Source organism: Coloeus monedula (assembly GCF_965178545.1).
Source record: "Coloeus monedula genome assembly, chromosome: 33".
In the NCBI taxonomy this organism is placed as follows: domain Eukaryota; kingdom Metazoa; phylum Chordata; class Aves; order Passeriformes; family Corvidae; genus Coloeus; species Coloeus monedula.
In genome coordinates this window covers 2,499,709-2,516,690 of record NC_138813.1, presented here as the reverse complement: position 1 = coordinate 2,516,690, position 16,982 = coordinate 2,499,709, and the positions used below count along the sequence as shown (strand labels likewise).

Here is a 16,982-nt window from a genome sequence, read left to right as displayed (position 1 = left end):
GAGAATCTCTTGGGGATTTTGGGGGAATTTTTGGGGCATTTTGGTGGAATTTGTTTTTAGGGGATTTTGAGAGAATCTCTTGGGGATTTTGGGGGAATTTTGGGGGGATTTTGGGGGAATTTTTGGGGCATTTTGGTGGAATTTTTTTTTTTTTTTGGGAGAATTTTTGGGGGGATTTTGAGAGAATCTCTTGGGGATTTTGGGGGAATTTTTGGGGATTTTGGTGGAATTTGTTTTTAGGGGATTTTGAGAGAATCTCTTGGGGATTTTGGGGGAATTTTGGGGGGATTTTGGGGGAATTTTTGGGGCATTTTGGTGGAATTTTTTTATTTTTTTGGGAGAATTTTTGGGGGGATTTTGAGAGAATATCTTGGGGATTTTGGGGGAATTTTTGGGGATTTTGGTGGAATTTGTTTTTGGGGGATTTTGAGAGAATCTCTTGGGGATTTTGGGGGAACTTTGGGGGGATTTTGGGGGAATTTTTGGGGCATTTTGGTGGAATTTTTTTTTTTTTTGGGAGAATTTTTGGGGGGATTTTGAGAGAATCTCTTGGGGATTTTGGGGGAACTTTGGGGGAATTTTGGGGGAATTTCTGGGGGATTTTTGGGACATTTTGGTGGAATTTTTTTTTTTTGATTTTTTGGAGAATTTTTGGGGGGATTTTGAGAGAATCTCTTGGGGATTTTGGGGGAATTTTTGGGGATTTTGGTGGAATTTGTTTTTAGGGGATTTTGAGAGAATCTCTTGGGGAGTTTGGGGGAACTTTGGGGGGATTTTGGGGGAATTTTTGGGGCATTTTGGTGGAATTTTTTTTTTTTTTTTTTGGGAGAATTTTTGGGGGGATTTTGAGAGAATCTCTTGGGGATTTTGGGGGAATTTTTGGGGCATTTTGGTGAAATTTGTTTTTAGGGGATTTTGAGAGAATCTCTTGGGGATTTTGGGGGAATTTTGGGGGGATTTTGGGGGAATTTTTGGGGCATTTTGGTGGAATTTTTTTTTTATTTTTTTGGGAGAATTTTTGGGGGGATTTTGAGAGGATCTCTTGGGGATTTTGGGGGAATTTTTGGGGATTTTGGTGGAATTTGTTTTTAGGGGATTTTGAGAGAATCTCTTGGGGATTTTGGGGGAATTTTGGGGGGATTTTGGGGGAATTTTTGGGGCATTTTGGTGGAATTTTTTTATTTTTTTGGGAGAATTTTTGGGGGGATTTTGAGAGAATCTCTTGGGGATTTTGGGGGAATTTTTGGGGCATTTTGGTGGAATTTGTTTTTAGGGGATTTTGAGAGAATCTCTTGGGGATTTTGGGGGAATTTTGGGGGGATTTTGGGGGAATTTTTGGGGCATTTTGGTGGAATTTTTTTTTTTTTTTGGGACAATTTTTGGGGGGATTTTGAGAGAATCTCTTGGGGATTTTGGGGGAATTTTGGGGGATTTTGGTGGAATTTGTTTTGAGGGGATTTTGAGAGAATCTCTTGGGGATTTTGGGGGAACTTTGGGGGGGATTTTTGGGGGATTTGGGGGCATTTTGGTGGATTTTTTTTTTATTTTTTTGGGAGAATTTTTGGGGGGATTTTGAGAGAATCTCTTGGGGATTTTGGGGGAATTTTTGGGGATTTTGGTGGAATTTGTTTTTAGGGGATTTTGAGAGAATCTCTTGGGGATTTTGGGGGAATTTTGGGGGGATTTTGGGGGGATTTTTGGGGCATTTTGGTGGAATTTTTTTTTTATTTTTTTGGGAGAATTTTTTGGGGGGATTTTGAGAGAAACTCTTGGGGATTTTGGGGGAACTTTGGGGGGATTTTGGGGGAATTTCTGGGGGATTTTTGGGACATTTTGGTGGAATTTTTTTTTTTTTTTTGATTTTTTGGAGAATTTTTTGGGGGGATTTTGAGAGAATCTCTTGGGGATTTGGGGGGAATTTTTGGGGATTTTGGTGGAATTTGTTTTTAGGGGATTTTGAGAGAATCTCTTGGGGATTTTGGGGGAACTTTGGGGGGGATTTTTGGGGGATTTGGGGGCATTTTGGTGGAATTTTTTTTTATTTTTTTGGGAGAATTTTTGGGGGGATTTTGAGAGAATCTCTTGGGGATTTTGGGGGAATTTTTGGGGATTTTGGTGGAATTTGTTTTTAGGGGATTTTGAGAGAATCTCTTGGGGATTTTGGGGGAATTTTTGGGGCATTTTGGTGGAATTTTTTTTTTTTGATTTTTTGGAGAATTTTTGGGGGGATTTTGAGAGAATCTCTTGGGGATTTTGGGGGAACTTTGGGGGAATTTTGGGGGAATTTCTGGGGGATTTTTGGGACATTTTGGTGGAATTTTTTTTTTTTTGATTTTTTGGAGAATGGGGGGATTTTGAGAGAATATCTTGGGGATTTTGGTGGAATTTGTTTTTAGGGGATTTTGAGAGAATCTCTTGGGGATTTTGGGGGAACTTTGGGGGGATTTTGGGGGAATTTCTGGGGGATTTTTGGGACATTTTGGTGGAATTTTTTTTTTTTTTGATTTTTTGGAGAATTTTTGGGGGGATTTTGAGAGAATCTCTTGGGGATTTTGGTGGAATTTTTGGGGATTTTGGTGGAATTTGTTTTTAGGGGATTTTGAGAGAATCTCTTGGGGATTTTGGGGGAATTTTGGGGGGATTTTGGGGGAATTTTTGGGGGCATTTTGGTGGAATTTTTTTTTTATTTTTTTGGGAGAATTTTTGGGGGGATTTTGAGAGAATCTCTTGGGGATTTTGGGGGAATTTTTGGGGATTTTGGTGGAATTTGTTTTTAGGGGATTTTGAGAGAATCTCTTGGGGATTTTGGGGGAATTTTTGGGGCATTTTGGTGGAATTTTTTTTTTTTTTTGGGAGAATTTTTGGGGGGATTTTGAGAGAATATCTTGGGGATTTTGGGGGAATTTTTGGGGATTTTGGTGGAATTTGTTTTTAGGGGATTTTAGGAGAATCTCTTGGGGATTTTGGGGGAATTTTGGGGGGATTTTGGGGGAATCTTTGGGGCATTTTGGTGGAATTTTTTTATTATTTTTTTGGGAGAATTTTTGGGGGGATTTTGAGAGAATCTCTTGGGGATTTTGGGGGAATTTTTGGGGATTTTGGTGGAATTTGTTTTTAGGGGATTTTGAGAGAATCTCTTGGGGATTTTGGGGGAACTTTGGGGAGGATTTTTGGGGGATTTGGGGGCATTTTGGTGGAATTTTTTTTTTTATTTTTGGGAGAATTTTTGGGGGGATTTTGAGAGAATCTCTTGGGGATTTTGGGGGAATTTTTGGGGATTTTGGTGGAATTTGTTTTTAGGGGATTTTGAGAGAATCTCTTGGGGATTTTGGGGGAATTTTGGGGGGATTTTTGGGGGCATTTTGGTGGAATTTTTTTTTTTTTTGGGAGAATTTTTGGGGGGATTTTGAGAGAATCTCTTGGGGATTTTGGGGGAACTTTGGGGGAATTTTGGGGGAATTTCTGGGGGATTTTTGGGACATTTTGGTGGAATTTTTTTTTTTTTGATTTTTTGGAGAATGGGGGGATTTTGAGAGAATATCTTGGGGATTTTGGTGGAATTTGTTTTTAGGGGATTTTGAGAGAATCTCTTGGGGATTTTGGGGGAACTTTGGGGGGATTTTGGGGGAATTTCTGGGGGATTTTTGGGACATTTTGGTGGAATTTTTTTTTTTTTTGATTTTTTGGAGAATTTTTGGGGGGATTTTGAGAGAATCTCTTGGGGATTTTGGTGGAATTTTTGGGGATTTTGGTGGAATTTGTTTTTAGGGGATTTTGAGAGAATCTCTTGGGGATTTTGGGGGAATTTTGGGGGGATTTTGGGGGAATTTTTGGGGGCATTTTGGTGGAATTTTTTTTTTATTTTTTTGGGAGAATTTTTGGGGGGATTTTGAGAGAATCTCTTGGGGATTTTGGGGGAATTTTTGGGGATTTTGGTGGAATTTGTTTTTAGGGGATTTTGAGAGAATCTCTTGGGGATTTTGGGGGAATTTTTGGGGCATTTTGGTGGAATTTTTTTTTTTTTTTGGGAGAATTTTTGGGGGGATTTTGAGAGAATATCTTGGGGATTTTGGGGGAATTTTTGGGGATTTTGGTGGAATTTGTTTTTAGGGGATTTTAGGAGAATCTCTTGGGGATTTTGGGGGAATTTTGGGGGGATTTTGGGGGAATCTTTGGGGCATTTTGGTGGAATTTTTTTATTATTTTTTTGGGAGAATTTTTGGGGGGATTTTGAGAGAATCTCTTGGGGATTTTGGGGGAATTTTTGGGGATTTTGGTGGAATTTGTTTTTAGGGGATTTTGAGAGAATCTCTTGGGGATTTTGGGGGAACTTTGGGGAGGATTTTTGGGGGATTTGGGGGCATTTTGGTGGAATTTTTTTTTTTATTTTTGGGAGAATTTTTGGGGGGATTTTGAGAGAATCTCTTGGGGATTTTGGGGGAATTTTTGGGGATTTTGGTGGAATTTGTTTTTAGGGGATTTTGAGAGAATCTCTTGGGGATTTTGGGGGAATTTTGGGGGGATTTTTGGGGGCATTTTGGTGGAATTTTTTTTTTTTTTGGGAGAATTTTTGGGGGGATTTTGAGAGAATCTCTTGGGGATTTTGGGGGAACTTTGGGGGAATTTTGGGGGAATTTCTGGGGGATTTTTGGGACATTTTGGTGGAATTTTTTTTTTTTTGATTTTTTGGAGAATGGGGGGATTTTGAGAGAATATCTTGGGGATTTTGGTGGAATTTGTTTTTAGGGGATTTTGAGAGAATCTCTTGGGGATTTTGGGGGAACTTTGGGGGGATTTTGGGGGAATTTCTGGGGGATTTTTGGGACATTTTGGTGGAATTTTTTTTTTTTTTTATTTTTTGGAGAATTTTTGGGGGGATTTTGAGAGAATATCTTGGGGATTTTGGGGGATTTTGGTGGAATTTGTTTTTAGGGGATTTTGAGAGAATCTCTTGGGGATTTTGGGGGAACTTTGGGGGGGATTTTTGGGGGATTTGGGGGCATTTTGGTGGAATTTTTTTTTATTTTTTTGGGAGAATTTTTGGGGGGATTTTGAGAGAATCTCTTGGGGATTTTGGGGGAATTTTTGGGGATTTTGGTGGAATTTGTTTTTAGGGGATTTTGAGAGAATCTCTTGGGGATTTTGGGGGAATTTTGGGGGGGATTTTGGGGGAATTTTTGGGGCATTTTGGTGGAATTTGTTTTTAGGGGATTTTGAGAGAATCTCTTGGGGATTTTGGGGGAATTTTGGGGGGATTTTTGGGGGCATTTTGGTGGAACTATTTTTTTTTATTTTTTTGGGAGAATTTTTGGGGGGATTTTGAGACAATATCTCGGGGATTTTGGGGGAACTCTTGGGGCCTTTTTCAGCGATCCGTGTGGCATTTTGGGAGAGGGGGAAATTCTGTCGGCGGATATCCTTCGATTTTCGGCAGAACTTTTTTGGGCGTTTCACAGCGCATTCCGGGGCGGTTTTTTTTTGTTTTTTGGGGGGGGTGGGGGCGTGGGTGGAAAATTCCGGGACCTGCTTCATGATGAGGCGGGACAGGATGTTCATGACGAAGCCGCCCAGGCGGGGGTACATGGTCAGCGCCTGGATGACCGTGCGCATCAGCAGCATCGGCAGCGGGCTCTGCTCCATCAGCTGCTGCATCACCACCGCCAGCACCTCCGACGTGTACACGTTGCGCTCCGCGAAGCACAGGTTGGTGGCTGCGGGGACAGCGGCGCTGGAGTGGGGGCACTGGGAGGCACTGGGAGGCACTGGGAGACAACGCTGGCACCATCCCATGGACCAGAGTGGGACCCCCCCCCCCCGCCCCCCATGCCTTGGGTCCCTCTATTCCTTTGGGGGCCCTGTGTCCCATGTCCCCACCCCCACTGTGTCCTTGTCACCCCCTGGGGTGTCCCTGTCACCCATCGATGTCCCTGTCACCCCCCTGGGTGTCCCTGGGGTGTCCCTGTCACCCCTGGGGTGTCCCTGTCACCCCCCAATGTCCCTGTCACCCCTCAGGGTGTCCCTGGGGTGTCTCTGTCACCCCCCGATGTCCCTGTCACCCCTGGGGTGTCCCTGTCACCCCCCGATGTCCCTGTCACCCCTGGGGTGTCCCTGTCACCCATCGATGTCCCTGTCACCCCCCTGGGTGTCCCTGGGGTGTCCCTGTCACCCCCTGGGGTGTCCCTGTCACCCCCCGATGGCCCTGTCACCCCTCGGGGTGTCCCTGGGGTGTCTCTGTCACCCCCCGATGTCCCTGTCACTCCTGGGGTGTCCCTGTCACCCATCGATGTCCCTGTCACCCCCCGGGGTGTCCCTGGGGTGTCCCTGTCACCCCTGGGGTGTCCCCACCTTTGATGATGGATTTCATGTCACACTCGGCCCAGTCGATGGATGGGGGGGGTCTCATGTCACCCCCCCGTGTCCCTGTCTCCCCCCAATGTCCCTGTCACCCCCCGATGTCCCTGTCACCCCCCTGGGTGTCCCTGGGGTGTCCCTGTCACCCCTGGGGTGTCCCTGTCACCCATCGATGTCCCTGTCACCCCCCTGGGTGTCCCTGGGGTGTCCCTGTCACCCATCGATGTCCCTGTCACCCCCCGGGGTGTCCCTGGGGTGTCCCTGTCACCCCTCGGGGTGTCCCTGGGATGTCCCTGTCACCCCCCAATGTCCCTGTCACCCCCCTGGGTGTCCCTGGGGTGTCCCTGTCACCCCCGGGGTGTCCCCACCTTTGATGATGGATTTCATGTCACACTCAGCCCAGTCGATGGATGGGGGGTCCCGTGTCACCCCCCCGTGTCCCTGTCACCCCCCGATGTCCCTGTCACCCCCCTGGGTGTCCCTGGGGTGTCCCTGTCACCCCCTGGGGTGTCCCCGGGGTGTCCCCACCTTTGATGATGGATTTCATGTCACACTCAGCCCAGTCGATGGATGGGGGTCCCGTGTCACCCCCCCGTGTCCCTGTCACCCCCCGATGTCCCTGTCACCCCTGGGGTGTCCCTGGGGTGTCCCCGGGGTGTCCCCACCTTTGATGATGGATTTCATGTCGCACTTGGCCGAGTCGATGTTGTGCAGGGCGATCAGGAGCTCCCCGGGGTTCAGGGGGGACACGGCCGAGGCGCCGTCACCTGCGGGGACACCGGTGTGGGGACAGGGCACGGCGGCTGCGTCACCCTGGGCTGGCCCTGGGCTGGCCCTGAGGTGGCCCTGGCATCCCGCAGCCCCTCCTGGGATGTCACACGGTGTCCCCAACCCAGGGATGCCCCGTGTCCCACCTCTGCGAGGTGCCATGTCCCCACGGTGACCACTGCTGCTGTCCCCAGGCTGTCCCCAGGGTGTCCCATGTCCCCAGGCTGTCCCCAAGCTGTCCCCTTGCTGTCCCCAAGCTGTTTCATGTCCCCAGACTGTCCCCAAGCTGTCCCAAGCTGCCCCATGTCCCCAAGCTGTCCCACGTTCCCTCGCTGTCCCCAAGCTGTCCCGTGTCCCCTCACTATCCCCAAGCTGTCCCCAGCTGTCCCCTCGCTGTCCCCAAGCTGTCCCGTGTCCCCTCACTATCCCCTCGCTGTCCCCAAGCTGTCCCGTTGTCCCCAAGCTGTCCCACGTCCCCAGACTGTCCCATGTCCCCTCGCTGTCCCCAAGCTGTCCCACGTCCCCAGACTGTCCCATGTCCCCTCGCTGTCCCCAAGCTGTCCCGTGTCCCCAAGCTGTCCCATGTTCCCAGACTGTCCCCTCGCTGTCCCCTCACCGTGCTGCGTCCCCAGCAGGCCTGTCCTGTGTCCCACCCATTGTCCCCAAGCTGTCCCACGTCCCCAGACTGTCCCACGTCCCCTCGCTGTCCCCAAGCTGTCCCGTGTCCCCTCACTGTCCCCTTGCTGTCCCGTGTCCCCTCGCTGTCCCCTCGCTGTCCCCAAGCTGTCCCGTGTCCCCTCACTGTCCCCTTGCTGTCCCCAGCTGTCCCCTCGCTGTCCCCAAGCTGTCCCGTTGTCCCCAAGCTGTCCCACGTCCCCAGACTGTCCCATGTCCCCTCACTGTCCCCAAGCTGTCCCCTCGCCGTCCCCTCATCGTGCTGCGTCCCCAGCAGGCCTGTCCTGTGTCCCACCCCTCACTGTCCTCTTGCTGTCCCCAAGCTGTCCCATGTCCCCAAGCTGTCCCCTCACCGTCCCCTCGCTGTCCCCAAGCTGTCCCCAAGCTGTCCCCAGGCTGTCCCATGTCCCCAAGCTGTCCCCTCACCGTCCCCTCGCTGTCCCCAAGCTGTCCCATGTCCCCAAGCTGTCCCCTCACCGTCCCCTCGCTGTCCCCAAGCTGTCCCCAAGCTGTCCCCAGGCTGTCCCATGTCCCCAAGCTGTCCCCTCACCGTCCCCTCGCTGTCCCCAAGCTGTCCCATGTCCCCAAGCTGTCCCCTCACCGTCCCCTCGCTGTCCCCAAGCTGTCCCCAGGCTGTCCCATGTCCCCAAGCTGTCCCCTCACTGTCCCCTCGCTGTCCCCAAGCTGTCCCCAAGCTGTCCCATGTCCCCAAGCTGTCCCATGTTCCCAGACTGTCCCCTCGCCGTCCCCTCATCGTGCTGCGTCCCCAGCAGGCCTGTCCTGTGTCCCACCCCTCACTGTCCCCTTGCTGTCCCCAAGCTGTCCCATGTCCCCAAGCTGTCCCCTCACCGTCCCCTCGCTGTCCCCAAGCTGTCCCCAGGCTGTCCCATGTCCCCAAGCTGTCCCCTCGCCGTCCCCTCGCTGTCCCCAAGCTGTCCCCAGGCTGTCCCATGTCCCCAGGCTGTCCCCTCACCGTCCCCTCGCTGTCCCCAAGCTGTCCCCAGGCTGTCCCATGTCCCCAAGCTGTCCCCTCGCTGTCCCCAAGCTGTCCCCAAGCTGTCCCATGTCCCCTCGCTGTCCCCTCGCTGTCCCCAGCCGTCCCCTCACCGTGCTGCGTCCCCAGCAGGCGGTTGAACACCTCCTTGACCACGATGGGGTTGAGCTTGATGAGTTTGGGCAGCGCCTGAATCACCTCTTTCTGCACCAAAAACAGCCCCCGCTCAGCGCCGCTGACACCAGGGGTGACACCAGGGGTGACACCAGGGAGGACAAACACCCGCCCTGACCTTCTCCAGCCCGTTGAGGACGGGGATGAGGAACCGCACGTCCGGCAGCCGCTTGTGGTAGAGCTCCCGCACCCTCTTCACCAGCTCCGGCGAGGGTGGCACTGCCGGGGCGATGGGGACGCCGCGGTCACCGCGGGTCACCCGGCGCCTCCGGCCACCGCCGCCGGACGTCCCCCGCGCCCACCTTTGTCGGTCAGGCTGTGCAGGCAGCGCGTCACCAAGGTCTCGGCGCCCTTGGGGCAGTTCTCCACCAGCAGCAGCAGCTCCGGCGAGTTCATGCCCATCCCGCGGATCTGCCGCGAAACCGCGACGGGATTGCCCAAATTCCGGAGTTGAACCGAAATCTGGGGGGTTTTAACCCAAACGAGGCCTCGCTTGGCCCTCGGGAGGAGTGGGGTGGGTGGAGGGCACTCGGAGCGGGGGGGGGAATGTGAGAATTGGGGATTATTCGGAGGGGTTTGGGGGTTAAGGAATGTCGGCGTTATTCACGTGGCGGCAGCGCGCTGAGGTTTAGCTCGTGTGCCCAGGTGTGCCCAGATGTGCCCAGGTGTGCCCAGGTGTGCCCAGTGTCCCCTCACCAGCTGCTCGATGAACCCACAATGGTGACACTCAACTGCCCCATTAATTAACTGACCCCGTTAATTAACTGACCCCATTAATTGATAACTGGGCAGGAAAGGGACGTGATTTCCCATGGTGCCACCGATGTCCCCAGATGTCCCCAGTGTCCCCAGTGTCCCCAGTGTCCCCTCACCGGCTGCTCGATGATCCCACAATGGTGACACTCAACTGTCCCAATTAACCGACCCCATTAATTGATAACTGGGCAGCAATGGGGTGTGATTTCCCATGGTGTCCCCAATGCCCCCAGATGTCCCCAGTGTCCCCTCACCGGCTGCTCGATCACCCCACAATGGTGACACTCAACTGCCCCATTAATTAACCAACCCCATAAATTAACCGACCCCATTAATTAACTGATCCCACTAATTGATAACTGGGCAGGAAAGGGACGTGATTTCCCATGGTGACACTGATGCCCCCAGATGTCCCCAGTGTCCCCAGTGTCCCCTCACCGGCTGCTTGAAGACCCCACAATGGTGACACTCAACTGCCCCATTAATTAACTGACCCCATTAATTGATAACTGGGCAGCAAAGGGGTGTGATTTCCCATGGTGACAATGCTGTCCCCAGTGTCCCCAGTGTCCCCAGTGTCCCCTCACCGGCTGCTCAATGACCCCACAATGGTGACAGTCAACTGCCCCATTAATTAACCAACCCCATTAATTAACCAACCCCATTAATTAACTGATCAGGTTAATTAACCAACCCCATTAATTAACTGACCCCATTAATTGATAACTGGGCAGGAGAGGGGTGTGATTTCCCATGGTGACAATGATGTCCCCAGTGTCCCCAGTGCTCCCAGTGTCCCCTCACCGGCTGCTCGATGATCCCACAATGGCGACACTCAACTGCCCCAATTAACTGATCCCGTTAATTAACTGACCCATTAATTAACTAACCCCATTAATTGATAACTGGGCAGCAAAGGGGTGTGATTTCCCATGGTGACAATGCTGTCCCCAGTGCTCCCAGTGTCCCCTCACCGGCTGCTCGATGATCCCACAATGGTGACACTCAACTGCCCCATTAATTAACCAACCCCATAAATTAACCGACCCCATTAATTAACTGATCCCACTAATTGATAACTGGGCAGGAAAGGGACGTGATTTCCCATGGTGCCACCGATGTCCCCAGATGTCCCCAGTGTCCCCAGATGTCCCCAGTGTCCCCAGTGTCCCCTCACCGGCTGCTCGATGACCCCACAATGGTGACACTCAACTGCCCCGTTAATTAACCAACCCCATTAATTAACTGATCAGGTTAATTAACCAACCCCATTAATTAACTGATCCTGTTAATTAACCAACCCCATTAATTGATAACTGGGCAGCAAAGGGGTGTGATTTCCCATGGTGACAATGATGTCCCCAGTGTCCCCAGTGCTCCCAGTGTCCCCTCACCGGCTGCTCGATGATCCCACAATGGTGACACTCAACTGCCCCATTAATTAACCAACCCCATAAATTAACCGACCCCATTAATTAACTGATCCCACTAATTGATAACTGGGCAGGAAAGGGACGTGATTTCCCATGGTGACACCGATGTCCCCAGATGTCCCCAGATGTCCCCAGTGTCCCCAGTGTCCCCTCACCGGCTGCTCGATGATCCCACAATGGTGACACTCAACTGCCCCATTAATTAACCAACCCCATTAATTGATAACTGGGCAGCAAAGGGGTGTGATTTCCCATGGTGACAATGCTGTCCCCAGTGTCCCCAGTGTCCCCAGTGTCCCCTCACCGGCTGCTCGATGATCCCACAATGGTGACACTCAACTGCCCCATTAATTAACCAACCCCATAAATTAACCGACCCCATAAATTAACTGATCCCACTAATTGATAACTGGGCAGGAAAGGGGATTTGATTTCCCATGGTGCCACTGATGTCCCCAGATGTCCCCAGATGTCCCCAGTGTCCCCTCACCGGCTGCTCGATGAACCCACAATGGTGACACTCAACTGCCCCATTAATTAACTGACCCCATTAATTGATAACTGGGCAGGAGAGGGGTGTGATTTCCTATGGTGTCCCCAATGCCCCCAGATGTCCCCAGTGTCCCCAGTGTCCCCTCACCGGCTGCTCGATGATCCCACAATGGTGACACTCAACTGTCCCAATTAACCGACCCCATTAATTGATAACTGGGCAGGAGAGGGGTGTGATTTCCCACGGTGACAATGATGTCCCCAGTGTCCCCAGTGCTCCCAGTGTCCCCTCACCGGCTGCTCGATGATCCCACAATGGTGACACTCAACTGTCCCAATTAACTGACCCCATTAATTGATAACTGGGCAGCAAAGGGGTGTGATTTCCCATGGTGACAATGATGTCCCCAGTGTCCCCAGTGCTCCCAGTGTCCCCTCACCGGCTGCTCGATCACCCCACAATGGTGACACTCAACTGCCCCATTAATTAACCAACCCCATAAATTAACCGACCCCATTAATTAACTGATCCCACTAATTGATAACTGGGCAGGAAAGGGACGTGATTTCCCATGGTGACACCGATGCCCCCAGATGTCCCCAGATGTCCCCAGTGTCCCCAGTGTCCCCTCACCGGCTGCTCGATGATCCCACAATGGTGACACTCAACTGTCCCAATTAACCGACCCCATTAATTGATAACTGGGCAGCAATGGGGTGTGATTTCCCATGGTGTCCCCAATGCCCCCAGATGTCCCCAGTGTCCCCAGTGTCCCCTCACCGGCTGCTCGATCACCCCACAATGGTGACACTCAACTGCCCCATTAATTAACCAACCCCATAAATTAACCAACCCCATTAATTAACTGATCCCACTAATTGATAACTGGGCAGGAAAGGGACGTGATTTCCCATGGTGCCACCGATGTCCCCAGATGTCCCCAGTGTCCCCAGTGTCCCCTCACTGGCTGCTCGATGACCTCACAATGGTGACACTCAACTGTCCCAATTAACCGACCCCATAAATTAACTGACCCCATTAATTGATAACTGGGCAGGAGAGGGGTGTGATTTCCCATGGTGTCCCCAATGCCCCCAGATGTCCCCAGTGTCCCCAGTGTCCCCTCACCGGCTGCTCGATGATCCCACAATGGTGACACTCAACTGTCCCAATTAACCGACCCCATTAATTGATAACTGGGCAGCAAAGGGGTGTGATTTCCCATGGTGACAATGATGTCCCCAGTGTCCCCAGTGTCCCCAGTGTCCCCAGTGCTCCCAGTGTCCCCTCACCGGCTGCTCGATGACGCGCAGCACCGTGCGCTTGATGTCGGCGATGGCCTCGGTGTAGACGGAGGCGAGCTCGTGGATGAGTTTGTGGTTGTGGGGCAGCAGGGCCAGGTACAGGTACAGGCATTGCTTGATGGTCTCCTCGGTCCAGGGCGCCGCCACCTCTGGGGACACGGCAGGGACAGAAACGGGGTGAGAACGAGCAGAAACGGGGTGAAAATGAGCAAAAACGGGGTGAGAACGAGCAAAAATGGGGTGAAAATGAGCAAAAACGGGGTGAGAACGAGCAGAAATGGGGTGAAAATGAGCAAAAACGGGGTGACAATGAGCAGAAACGGGGTGAGAACGAGCAAAAACGGGGTGGGAACGAGCAAAAATGGGGTGAGAATGAGCAAAAACGGGGTGAGAACGAGCAGAAACGGGGTGAGAACGAGCAGAAACGGGGTGAGAACGAGCAAAAACGGGGTGAAAATGAGCAGAAACGGGGTGAGAATGAGCAAAAACGGGGTGAGAACGAGCAGAAACGGGGTGAGAACGAGCAGAAACGGGGTGAAAATGAGCAAAAACGGGGTGAGAACGAGCAGAAACGGGGTGAGAACGAGCAAAAACGGGGTAACAACGAGCAAAAACGGGGTGAAAATGAGCAGAAACGGGGTGAGAACGAGTAAAAACGGGGTGAAAATGAGCAAAAACGGGGTGAGAACGAGCAGAAATGGGGTGAAAATGAGCAAAAACGGGGTGAGAACAAGCAAAAACGGGGTGAGAATGAGCAGAAACGGGGTGAAAATGAGCAAAAACGGGGTGAAAATGAGCAGAAACGGGGTTAGAACGAGCAGAAACGGGGTGAAAATGAGCAAAAACGGAGTGAGAACGAGCAGAAACGGGGTGAGAACGAGCAAAAATGGGGTGAGAATGAGCAAAAACGGGGTGAAAATGAGCAAAAACGGGGTGAGAACGAGCAGAAACGGGGTGAAAATGAACAAAAACGGGGTGACAACGAGCAGAAATGGGGTGAGAACAAGCAAAAATGGGGTGAGAATGAGCAAAAACGGGGTGAGAATGAGCAAAAACGGGGTGACAACGAGCAGAAACGGGGTGAGAACGAGCAAAAATGGGGTGAGAACGAGCAAAAACGGGGTGAGAATGAGCAAAAACGGGGTGAGAATGAGCAAAAACGGGGTGACAACGAGCAGAAATGGGGTGAGAACAAGCAAAAATGGGGTGAGAACGAGCAAAAATGGGGTGAGAACGAGCAAAAACAGGGTGAAAACGAGCAAAAACGGGGTGAGAACGAGCAGAAACGGGGTGAAAATGAACAAAAACGGGGTGAGAACGAGCAGAAACGGGGTGAGAACGAGCAGAAATGGGGTGAAAATGAGCAAAAACGGGGTGAGAACGAGCAAAAACGGGGTGAGAACGAGCAAAAACGGGGTGAAAATGAGCAAAAACGGGGTGAGAACGAGCAAAAACGGGGTGACAACGAGCAGAAACGGGGTGAGAATGAGCAAAAACGGGGTGACAATGAGCAAAAACGGGGTGAAAATGAACAAAAACGGGGTGAGAATGAGCAAAAACGGGGTGAGAACGAGCAGAAACAGGGTGAGAACGAGCAGAAACGGGGTGAGAATGAGCAAAAATGGGGTGAGAACGAGCAAAAAAGGGGTGAGAACGAGCAAAAACGGGGTGAGAATGAGCAAAAATGGGCTGTCAGTAACCAAAAATGGGCTGATAATGACAAAAATGGGCTGATAATGAGCAAAAATGGGCGATTAATGACCAAAAATGGTGATTAATGACCAAAAACTGGCAATTAATGACCAAAAATGGGCTGGAAGTGACCAAAAAGGGCCTGATAATGACCAAAAATGCCTGATAATGACCAAAAATGGGCTGATAATGACCAAAAATGGGCTGGCAGTGACCCATTGAATGGTGCCACCTCTGGGGACACGGCAGGGACAAAAACGGGGTGACAGTGGCCAAAAACGGGCTGATAATGACCAAAAATGGTGATTAATGACCAAAAACCAGCAATTAATGACCAAAACCAGGTGATTAATGACCAAAAATGGGCTGATAATGACCAAAACCAGGCAGTTAATAGTCAAGAACGGGCTGACAATGACAAAAATGGGCGATTAATGACCAAAAACCGGCAATTAATGACCAAAACCAGGTGATTAATGAGCAAAAATGGGCTGGAAGTGACTAATAACGGGCTGGTAATGACCAAAAATGGGCTGATAATGACACCAACCCATCTCTGGTGGCACCAACCCAACCCTGGTGGCCCCGCCCCATCCCCAGTGGCACCAACCCAACCCTGGTGGCACCGACCCAACCCTGGTGGCCACATCCAAACCTCGGTGTCCCCATCCCACCCCTGGTGTCCCCATCCCACCCCACCTCTGGTGTCCCCATCCCACCCCACCTCTGGTGTCCCCATCCCATCTCTGGTGTCCCCATCCCATCCCTGGTGTCCCCATCCCATCTCTGGTGTCCCCATCCCATCCCTGGTGTCCCCATCCCACCTCTGGTGTCCCCATCCCACCCTGGTGTCCCCACCCCATCCCTGGTGCCCCCATCCCACCCCTGCTGCCCCCACCCCACCCCTGGTGTCCCCATCCCACCTTTGGTGTCCCCACCCCATCCCTGGTGTCCCCACCCCATCCCTGGTGTCCCCACCCCATCTCTGGTGTCCCCATCCCATCTCTGCTGCCCCCACCCCACCCCTGGTGTCCCCACCCCACCCTGGTGTCCCCACCCCACCCCTGCTGCCCCCACCCCATCCCTGGTGTCCCCACCCCATCTCTGGTGTCCCCACCCCATCTCTGGTGTCCCCACCCCACCCTGGTGTCCCCATCCCACCCCTGGTGTCCCCATCCCACCTCTGGTGTCCCCATCCCATCTCTGCTGTCCCCATCCCACCCCTGGTGTCCCCATCCCACCCCTGGTGTCCCCACCCCATCTCTGGTGTCCCCATCCCACCCTGGTGTCCCCATCCCAACCCCTGGTGTCCCCATCCCACCCCTGGTGCCCCCATCCCACCCCTGGTGTCCCCACCCCATCTCTGCTGCCCCCATCCCACCCTGGTGTCCCCACCCCACCCCTGGTGTCCCCATCCCATCTCTGGTGTCCTCATCGCACCTTTGGTGTCCCCATCCCACCCCTGGTGTCCCCACCCCACCCCTGGTGCCCCCATCCCACCCCTGGTGTCCCCACCCCACCCCTGGTGTCCCCACCCCACCTCTGGTGTCCCCATCCCACCTCTGGTGTCCCCACCCCACCCCTGGTGTCCCCACCCCACCCTGGTGTCCCCATCCCACCCCTGGTGTCCCCACCCCACCCCTGGTGTCCCCAACCCACCTCTGGTGTCCCCATCCCACCTCTGGTGTCCCCACCCCACCTCTGGTGTCCCCACCCCACCTCTGGTGTCCCCATCCCACCCCTGGTGTCCCCACCCCACCCCTGGTGTCCCCACCCCACCTCTGGTGTCCCCACCCCACCCCTGGTGTCCCCACCCCATCCCTGGTGTCCCCACCCCACCCCTGGTGTCCCCATCCCACCCCTGGTGTCCCCACCCCATCCCTGGTGTCCCAACCCATCTCTGCTGTCCCCATCCCACCCCTGGTGTCCCCATCCCACCTTTGGTGTCCCCATCCCATCTCTGGTGTCCCCATCCCACCTCTGATGTCCCCACCCCATCCCTGGTGTCCCCATCCCACCCCTGGTGTCCCCACCCCATCTCTGGTGTCCCCACCCCACCCCTGGTGCCCCCATCCCATCCCTGGTGTCCCCATCCCATCTCTGCTGTCCCCACCCCATCTCTGGTGTCCCCATCCCACCCTGGTGTCCCCACCCCACCCCTGGTGTCCCCACCCCACCCCTGGTGTCCCCACCCCACCCCTGGTGTCCCCAACCCATCTCTGGTGTCCCCAACCCATCTCTGCTGCCCCCATCCCATCCCTGGTGTCCCCATCCCATCCCTGGTGTCCCCATCCCACCTCTGGTGTCCCCATCCCACCTCTGGTGTCCCCATCCCATCTCTG

At 52.8% G+C, this 16,982-nt stretch overlaps 1 protein-coding gene across 1 annotated transcript in view; it reads right to left on the bottom strand.

Annotated features, from left to right (window-relative positions):
• Positions 1 to 16,982, bottom strand: part of SYMPK (symplekin scaffold protein) — a 56,064-nt gene that overhangs the window by 5,057 nt on the left and 34,025 nt on the right. Inside the window, 6 exon segments of the mRNA XM_082299614.1 lie at positions 5,524 to 5,711; positions 7,017 to 7,118; positions 8,902 to 8,992; positions 9,081 to 9,181; positions 9,265 to 9,373; positions 12,937 to 13,097. Coding sequence (XP_082155740.1) covers positions 5,524 to 5,711; positions 7,017 to 7,118; positions 8,902 to 8,992; positions 9,081 to 9,181; positions 9,265 to 9,373; positions 12,937 to 13,097 — 752 coding nt within the window.